General features: G+C 35.8%; 1 protein-coding gene across 1 annotated transcript in view; it reads left to right on the forward strand.

Moving 5' to 3' along the window:
- ZNF236 (zinc finger protein 236) overlaps positions 1-9,967 on the forward strand; it is an 83,158-nt gene that overhangs the window by 12,949 nt on the left and 60,242 nt on the right. The window contains exons 6-8 of the mRNA XM_009324910.1: positions 1,651-1,797; positions 3,744-3,815; positions 8,784-8,987. Coding sequence (XP_009323185.1) covers positions 1,651-1,797; positions 3,744-3,815; positions 8,784-8,987 — 423 coding nt within the window. The remainder of the gene's footprint in view (positions 1-1,650; positions 1,798-3,743; positions 3,816-8,783; positions 8,988-9,967) is intronic.

A 9,967-nucleotide genomic window follows, 5' to 3' on the forward strand; every position in this document is an offset into this window, starting at 1 on the left:
TTTGCTTTTTTGTTTTCCATTTTTGTGTTACAGCGATAGATCTTATTTATTGTTTTGGTTTTTGTTTTTTTTTTTTTTACTGAGGATCCTTCTCATGTGTTAAAGTTTCTTACTTTTAGGATATGGTCCTTCATGGAATATGTCAGTGTTTGATATTACGCTTAATTATATTAAATCATGTTTACATTTCATATGACAGTGTGTGACTAGTCTTGCTCAATGATCGCAGCTCCCTATATGTGATAGCTTTTGCTACGTAAAAAAAATGCACCAACATTAACTTCATAATTGGCATTGGTTTTTTTTCAATATTACAAGATTGTTTGGGATCAAGCCAAAAATATTTTTCACTTTTCTCTGTTACTCTGTTTTTCTGTAAGGGGAAAAAACACACCCCAACCCCAAAAAACCCGCACAAAACCAAAAAGCCAACAAAAAACCCCCCGAAAGTTGTGGGATAAGGGACTTTAAATGCTGCCTCTTGATCATGTCTTATGCTGTGTTTCGTGATCCTGAGCCTACATTTTAGTTACTGCTTTGGATCATTTGTTGATTTTTTTTTTTTTTTTTTCCCTTTCCTTCTTTCTTGCTGTCACTGTGTTTCCTTCAAGACTGCACGCAGAACTCTTAATTCTTCATTTTATCCTGAGACAGTCACAAAATAACGTTACAGGTGATAATGAAACAGGTTGATTCTCACTTTGTATATCGCTGTTTAGTCATACCTGTATTTTATTAGTTGATACCTCCTTCTGAAAGACTTGTTACCAGTTTAAGCTAACGTCAGAAATTACAAAATTCCATACTATGTTGCAAGCAGCTTGTTTTCTTCTGAAGACTTTGTTGTTCCCTACATAGTGAAAGTACGACATTGGTTCTTACCGCTATGTGATAGACTGAGGAGGCGGGAGAAGTGAGGGTGGTTGGAATCTGCAAATTCAGCTGCTTTAATCACCTCAACCCCTTGGCCTGAAAGTCCCAAACAAGTTGCTGCTGATCACTTTCTCATCCTTTGTGTTCAAATTCGGTTCAAACTATATATTAAACTTCTCTACCCTTCACTGTGTTGTTTTTTTGGTGGTTTGCAGTCCCTATGGCCTTTGGCCCAATTTATCGTGCCTTCATTTTACTTTGACCCAAAAAATGGATTTTATTTTTTTTCTTGGAAATTTATAAAAGATACGTTTGAAAAAGTAAACAGAAGAGAGCCGAAATCTGAAGATAAATTATCTGCGTTTTTTCTCTTATTTCCAAACTTCCGTTTGTATTATGTATGATGTTACATCTTCAGGCGCATCTTAATTGATAAAGTTGCATTTCGGTTTTGTTTCTAAGTGTATAATGGTAGGAAATTGTAAGAAGGGAAAAGTCTGAGGCCTCATTTGCCAGATGACATTTGTTTTGCTCTCTGGTGCTTCCCAACATTGAGAAGCGGTAATAGGAGATGACAGTCATGCACGTAGATTACAGTTGACTTGATATCCAAGACATACCAGACTGATTCCATAACTGGATATCAGTATCTTGGAAAAATAAACCGTTCTAGCTCTCATAACCCCATAGTATATTTGTTATGTGGATAAATAATGAAAAATACAAAATTTGGTAAATTTAGGGAAAAATTACTTAATTTTTTTTCTTTTATTGAAGGTGAAGAATGGTCCTACATACAACTGTACAGAATGTAGCTGTGTCTTCAAAAGCTTGGGTAGTTTAAATACACATATCAGCAAGATGCACATGGGTGGTCCACAGAATTCTGCAAGCTCTTCGACAGATGTATCTCATGTTACAGCGGTAAGCTTTGCTTGTTATATTGTTAAAAGGCTTCAAGAGTTTAATTAGATCTATATCTTAATTCCAGTAATTATTCAGATAAGTTGGAACTAAAAGACCTGTAGCTGTTTTTTGTCTTTTTAAAGTCTTGTGTCATTTTTGGAATCAATTTGCATTATTAAATATTGGCAGAATGTGAACTGGCCAAGTATATGCAAAAAAAGGATTTACAATTTGAGGGTTTAGATGAAAATACAACATTTTATTCTACAACTAAGTAAAATATAATTCTGGTGCTTACAGACTGTGTGTGGAGGAAAGGTTTTCTCCCCAGATAACATAAAAATAATTATGAAGTTTTGCTGGAACAACGAAATCTGGAACTATTCAAATTATATATTAGTTTTAACCCATTTTCAGAAATCGTTCGTATAATTCTAGTCCATATAAAGACATAGTGGAGTCGTCTACTGAGTATTTCTGATAACTTGTTTTAAATGTTAGCTTCTTATTTGACAGATCGTAAAGGAAAAATCTTAGCTTTATTGGAAGCAATGAATGTTGTTTGGTTTTTTTTCTTTACCAAGGTACAAGAAGCTAAATTTCAGAAAATGCTTCTGGTTTCATAAGAATATTTTATTTTTTGAGCCAGTGCAAATTTAATGTATCATAGTACATTTTTTTTCTTTGAATAGAACTACCTTTTCTACCTTTATTCCACTCTGTTTCACATCATTTCCAACTTTTATGCTTTAAAGGTCAATGGATGACAAGTAATATCAGACTTTGAAGAGGAGGGTTAAAATTTAAAGTCCTAATTTCATTATGCAGCTGTATCTTGTTGAAAAAGAATGTCTAGTAGTGGTGTTTGGAGAACCATTTTTCTTTTTTAGATTTCATAAAGTTTTTTTGTATGGCAGATGCTATTTGTCTCTTCAGGTTAGGTAAAAGAAAAAAAAAAGTCTAATGTGTCCTATTTGCTTGCAAGTACATATAATCTCTGTCTTTTTGTACATCTCTACATTCACAAGCCTAATCTTAAAGCAGAATGGAAAAGGATGCCTTCATACTACCTCATGTTTGTTTTCCCTGTCCAGCAGTGTTTTTCTTGTTTTGGTTTGCTTGAGTATTTTGCATTTGCATTGTGTATTGATATTACAAAAGTCTGTTGTTATCTTTGCTGCATGCCTACTTCTCTGCTTGCATGAAGGAGGGGAAAAATAAAGAATACCTCCATACAATAGTATAAGCAAAACGGGAGAGAAAATTTTCTTTCTAGAAACAGATACCAAGAAGTTTAACAAGGAAGAACAAAGATAACCGACATGTCAGTTGCATGTTAAGAGTATTACACTTTCTATTTTTAATTTTATATCTGAAACTGCAGAGATTTAATGACTGATTGATTTTTATTGCTATAGAAAGATGGTACATTCTTAGATTAGCACTAGGATTCTTGTATTAGAACTGACTTCTTCATTCTGCTCAAAACTTTCAGAGCTTCTTTAACAACAAATCTCCAGTATAATAATTCTGTTCTGAAGTTTGCGACCAGTCTCTGTCGTCCCTTGTTATATACCTGGGGATGAACAATGATTATGTCCTTAATACAACAAGTTCCAAAAGTTGAAGTCTCCTGAGTGCTGTGCTACCAAAGAATGCATTCTTCTGTGATACATGAGTATATCTTGTAAGATATGCTTGGTGTAAGGTTGTTGTCTTTGGCTGCATCAGTGCTTGTAGCTAAGGTATTGGTTTCTGTAACTTGTGTTTATTTAATGTATATAAACTGTGAAGCAACATTAATGATTCTAGGTACTGTTGTGTCTCTTCCGTAGTCGTATTTTTTCTGTCCCTAGTCTCTGTACTGTAGGAAAATAAACTGTGCTACTTTTATGTGTGATATTAGCCATTTTTTCTTCTTTCTGTACAAAGGCTTAAAATACTTTATTTTCATTTCTTTGTAGGACTCTGTCACCCAGCCTTTAACAGCATCCCCTGCTAATCTTTTGCAACCTGTTGATAACAAATGGAAGAATGTAAGTGTACAGTTTTGTCATATTTTTGTGTCAAGACTAAAAGTGGGAGAAACTTCACAGAATTTTGTAAGCTTTCATTTAACTTGTGGAAAGGGATACGGAATGGTCCTCTGTGATAAGTTGATCAACTAATACGTGAAGGCAAACTTCTTGGTGAATGCAGCTGGTTATTTAGGAATGGAACAGGTCTTGAATGGATTATATTCCCTCATTCATGGTACGGTCATGATTTGCACATAATTCTGTTCATTAGGTCTTCAAAATGGAGGGAAGTACTCTCCTGTATAAAAAGACCAGAGGAGAGTAAGGACTCTCATAAATACCGGATTATCCTGCCCCTCTGACTTGACTTCACAGGGATACCATGGTTTGGGTGGAGAGGGAAGAAGCTGTGTTGGTTGGAATTGAGGCAGCAGGGGAACCTTAGGGCTTAGGAGGAGCCAGTGGAGCCAGGGAAGGACGATGCAGGGCTCGCTTTCTGGAACCCCATAGCAAGCAGTCTTGATGTACAGGCAGGCAGGTCTTGATGTGCCAGTCACAGTGAGAGCATTAGTGTGTTTCGTTGCAGCTGTGTGGCATGTTGTTTGTCAGCTATAGGTTGCAGTATGGTATCTTAGTGACAGGCTAATTTGACTTGCATTCCCCCCTTCCTAACTTCAGCCACTGATTATCTTCTCATGAACTAGAAGCCACAAAACCAAGGACTAGGAAATGTGGCAGTATTGCTTTAAAATCACCATAACCAGTCTATCCACTTTCTTTTTATCTTTTACTGTGAATTCAGTGTTCCAGGACCAGTTAACTTAAAGCTGAACAGAACTGATTTATTACTAGTATTTGCTGTATTAAATAAATAGTCATACTATTTCTTATAAGACTTTAAAAAGTATTAAAAATGGCTGTTCTTCAAAAGCAGTTTATTTTAAGTAAAATTTCATTTTTTTTTTTAACCAATTGAAATTATTTTCCTTGGTAAGGGGTGGTATCAGAGGTGATGCCTGGGTTTTAGGGAGGGTTCTGTGTGTGTGTGAAAGCACAGGTCTGAAAAGAAGATAATCATCAATTGTGCCACATTGTGTGGTTCCCTGTACTTGATGCAGAGTGCCAGGTTTTTCCCCAGTGAGAGGTGCCAGTTGGCACCTCTTTTATTTAATGTTGGCTTTTTGGTAAGTAGAGCTAGTTGCATCCTTAGTGATGCTTCCTTCTTGTAATGGAGGTGATAAAAAGCAGGGATATGTTTTGTCTTTTCAGATAGAATGGTGTACTAAAATTAACGTGAGGCACCATGAGTGATTTTTAAAACTTTCTGAGAGAACTTGTAAAAGAGGTGTGCAGGGAATCAATTCTCCCCCCAGAATTGTCTGGTGCTCTTGGCTACCAGGTGGGAGAACTGGTCCAGTTCCATCCTTAGTGTCTTCAAACCTGTTTCTTCTCCAGAGAATGACTTAGTAACTGCTGAGCCACCAAGCAGTTTAAGTGTGAACCTTTACAGAGTCAACTTCAGCTTATGTGTAGTGGATCTAGGAAACCAAGCAAGGAGAAGCCCGACTTTCTAGTCTAGCAGTTAGAGCAGAAACCTGAATTCTCCTTTCTCTTGCTTGGGGACCTTCTATTTTTACAGTAATAACTATATACTGTAACATGTATGGGAATCTTGTGGAAAAGGAATGCATGGCATCACCTCAAAACTAATGCAGACAGACCTCAATGCTAAGGTGAATCAGCAGCTATTTTGTTACGTGTTTTCAGATATTCCTCCTTTGATGTACTATCTGCTTGTTTCTGTGCCTTCAGACACATGGCCTGCTTGTTTTATGTGCAATTGCTGTTCATTTGTTGAACTAGGATATAGGCTCAGATTCCTCCATGGGACCGTACCATGTATCACACATGCTTTTAAGAAAATGTATAGGTACTTTTATTTAATGTTGGCTTTTTGGTAAGTAGAGCTAGTTGCATCCTTAGTGATTCTTCCTTCTTGTAATGGAGGTGATAAAAAGCAGGGATATGTTTTGTCTTTTCAAATAGAATGGTGTACTAAAATTAACGTGAGGCACCATGAGTGATTTTTAAAACTTTCTGAGAGAACTTGTAAAAGAGGTGTGCAGGGAATCACCACTGTTACTGTGTTTCTGATGGAGTCCCTTGGAAATTAATTCTTGACTCTACACTACTTAATATTTTATCACTGACCTGGGAGGAAATATAAAATCATCACGGATCAGGATGATATAAAGATTGAGGTAATTTATGAAGAGGACAAATCACTGATACAGAGTGATCTGGATTTCTTGGTGAGCTAGGTGTACCAAGCAATATGTGTTCTGATATGGCCAAGAATAAAATCACATATAGAAGAATGGGAAAAGTAGGCCATATTCACAGGATAGGAGTTTTCAAGGATTTTTAAATTCCCCTTATAAATAGGGATGGAAGAGGTAATAATTGATATATCAGCTAAAAGTTAGGTTTTCCTTGCCTGGAAAGATTAGTTTTGGTCTTTTTATTTAGAGAAGAAACTTTGCATAGAAATGAAAAGCTTGTATGTCCTCTGTATTTCATTCTGGAAATTTTTGCTTTTGTCAGTTGTCTGTTTATAGTGTTCACTATTCATGAACTGTATTCAAAATACAGGAGGAAGCAGAGCCATCAGAATTCTTGAAGTATGATATGATGCATTTCATTATTGAAGAGATTCAAGGTGCATTATCTATTTTGCCCATCAGATAAAATATGTAAGGATGACTTGTTCTGCTGTTTTGAAGAAAAGTGAAAAATCTGTAATCTCTTTAATAGAGAAGAGAAAAAAAATTTTGAGGGTTGAAGCTAGACAAATTCACACTTTGAAGTAAAGTATGGAATTTTAGTGTAGATAATTTACTGTTGGAGCAACTTGTTGAAGTTGGATAGCAACAGAAAAAGTTACCACAATAAATTACTTGATTTAAAGAACTGCTATAATTTCTGTACAGTTACTTTACTTGAAGGAGTAATTCACTCAGATCAGTCACGCGGTCTGTGTTACATAGCAGATCAGACAGACTAAGGGTGATCACAAGGTCCACTATTCTAATTGAACAAATGTGGAATTATGAAGTAGTAATAAAACACTTAATTCTCTATGCTATTTTTAAAATCGGTTATTGAAGCGAGACCTACAAAGAGACCTCTGAAACTTTATAAAAAGAGCAGGGTATCTTAATAGTAATGGTAACAAACTTCATACATGTGCATATGTATATATTATTCTTCAAAAAAGATAACCTCCATGAGACTGTATAGAAACTGCTGTATAATATGTGAACACACTGGCTAAATACATGTAATACTGTAATTTTCATGTCAAAGACGATGTTGAGCAGTTCCTTCATTAACAGGTTTTTTTTTTTCCCCTCTTGCTAAAGCCTGGGAGAATTTTATTGACTTTTTAGTGTAGGCTTCCTGCTCTACTAAAGAGCTTCCCTGCATTCTGTTACAAGAAAACGAATGATCTCTATAAAGAGCTGTTACACTCTTTAGCAAAACATTTTGCTTCAGTTCCTGTTTATTGCAATGAAAATGGCATATAGTGTGTTTTATTTTGTAAAATACATATTGAAATGTTTATAGTACTTTTCCTAAATTGGAATCTGAAGAGATGGAGTCTTTGCATCTGTCCCACTGGTGAGGTGAAAAAAGACGAACTAATGGTTAAATCAGCAAAATAGCAAGTGCAATTCTTGCATGCAAGAGGAATGAGATAAGGGTTTGTTTTATATCGTCTCATGAGAAGGCATTAAGAATACTTCATGCAATTCACAGGACATATCTTGAGTCAAGCTCATTTTTCTTAATATATTTCTTTGTAACCATCCTCAAACACAATGACAGTGTCATTTTAACAGTTCAGTGTAATGTGTCAGTATAAAGAAAAATCTAATGGGAGTTTTCAGATTGGAGGAAATATTACACACGTGAAGCCTAAGATTATTCTTTGTTCAAAATGATGTGAAAGAAGATAGCATTTTATATATATGTGTGTGTGCGCGCACCTGGAAGTGATTATTTTTAGAGATCAGAAGTGAATTTTAGAATCAAATATCCAGTGTGTTCTAAGAAACAAGATTATGGGGCTAGCCATTATATAAATACATATTTCTCTTTTCTGCAGTAAAATAAATGATTGAAAGCAGTTGTTTCAGTAATGATATACTTATGCAGTCTATTTGTTATAAGAAAGAGAAGTTCATAAATGAAGGAAAAGAGAGGGAGTCTTTATTTCTGATTTTAAAAAGAAATACCAAGGATTTTTATCACTTTTTCTTCATATTTGTTACTAAGATAGCCTAAGACACAAATTTTAAATCAAAGATTAAGAAACTTGATTTTTAGGGTTTTTTTAGTATTTTCACACAGCTCCGTGTGTATTTAAATTTTTAGAGTTTAAAGAGATTCTTCTAAAGCTGAGAGAATTAGAAGATTGAAAGTTGAAGGGATTTTTTTCCCTTAGTTAGTGGTTTGATTGTTCTGAAAGGTTTTGATGTAACAACACAAATAAATCTCAACTAATAGAAGGTTATTTTTCCAAAGGACTTGCTTTAGTTAAATGTGAACTTTAAAAAGACAACCATGTCAGTGCTGTTTATTTGTTTTGGAATTACTTTTCATGTGGCCTCTACATGTGGAATTCAGTAATTGATCCCTGTGTTTTGTAAACTGGTTGAAGGTTCAGTAGTTATGATAAACTGAATTCAAGCTGTAAGCTTACAGTTACCCAGCTTGGGAAGAACTCCAGAAAAGGGGTATACAGAAGCAATTCTTTAGTGGAGTGAGCAGGCCTTGAATGACAGCTCTGTATTTTCCTTATGTCTTATACAAGCGGACGTCCTTGTAATGGACAGTTAACAGACATTTCAGACAAGGGAGCCGAACAGGTGTTCATATATGCTTTTCATCTTCCTTTACAAATGGTACTGCTCTATATTTCAGGCCACGCATTTTCGGTCTCCACTTCTTCAACAGACAGAAAACCAGGTGTCTTCAGCTACTGCACATCAAGGTCAGCAGGCTGTAACTGATGTCATCCAGCAGCTCCTTGAGTTATCAGAACCAGGTCCTGTAGAAAATAACCAGCCTCAACAACCTGGTCAACAACTCAACATTGCAGTGGGAATCAATAGAGATATTTTGCAGGTAAGAGCTGTATGTGAGAAGAGCTTTACATTTCAGTGGTTTCTTTCTCGTTTTTATTTTAGTGAAATTTGTTCTCAGTATTTTCAGTGATAGCATTCCTTCTGCATTTCTAAATGATTTATCAGTCAAGGAAGAATTGTAGAGATCTACTGAATGGGTATGGAATGCACCAAGATATATTTTTGTATAGTCTTACAAAAGCAAGGTTATAAATATCGATTACATGACGTAGAAGAAAGCTTTAAGTACACACACCCATACATGGACATTTTATTGATCCCTTGGTTTTTTTTTTCTGTTGCCTAGAAGCAGCTTGTGGCATATTCTTAAGTTATGCCGTGCTTAAAACATGATGACATTTAAGAGGGGAAAATATTTTTATCTGGTTAAAAAATGAGAATGCATACAGGGCCTTTATCCTGTTCTAATTAATATGGGCTACTTGAATATTTCCTATTTGTGCAAGAAAATTCCTTCCTGGGTCACCAATGCTTTGTCTAACCCATTATTCTGTCCTTGATACTGGCAGCAGAAGATGCTATGTAACAGAAGAGATGCAGGGCAGTAATTCAACTGCCTATGCTTGTTCTGCAGCCTCCACTGCATAATGGAACAGGGCAGAGAATATTCTTCTTTAGTATTGGTGGTAGCCTGCTAACCTTTAAGCTATTTTTTCATCTCTAGTCTTTTAAGTACCAACTAAACTTCTTTTTGGAAGACCTGAATGTTTCTCGTGGTTTAACCTCAGTCGGCAACTGAGCACCACACAGCCGCTCGCTCACTCCGCCCCCTCCGTGGGATGGGGGAGAGAGTCGGAAGAGTAAAAGTGAGAAAACTCGTGGGTTGAGAATAAAAACAGTTTAATAATTGAAACAAAATACTACTAGTAATAATAATAATAAGGATATACAAAGTAAGTGATGCACAATGCAGTTGCTCACCACCCGCCGACCAATGCCCAGCCAGTCCCTGAGCAGCGG

This window comes from Pygoscelis adeliae, unplaced genomic scaffold (assembly GCF_000699105.1).
Source record: "Pygoscelis adeliae isolate BGI_AS28 unplaced genomic scaffold, ASM69910v1 Scaffold135, whole genome shotgun sequence".
NCBI lineage: Eukaryota > Metazoa > Chordata > Aves > Sphenisciformes > Spheniscidae > Pygoscelis > Pygoscelis adeliae.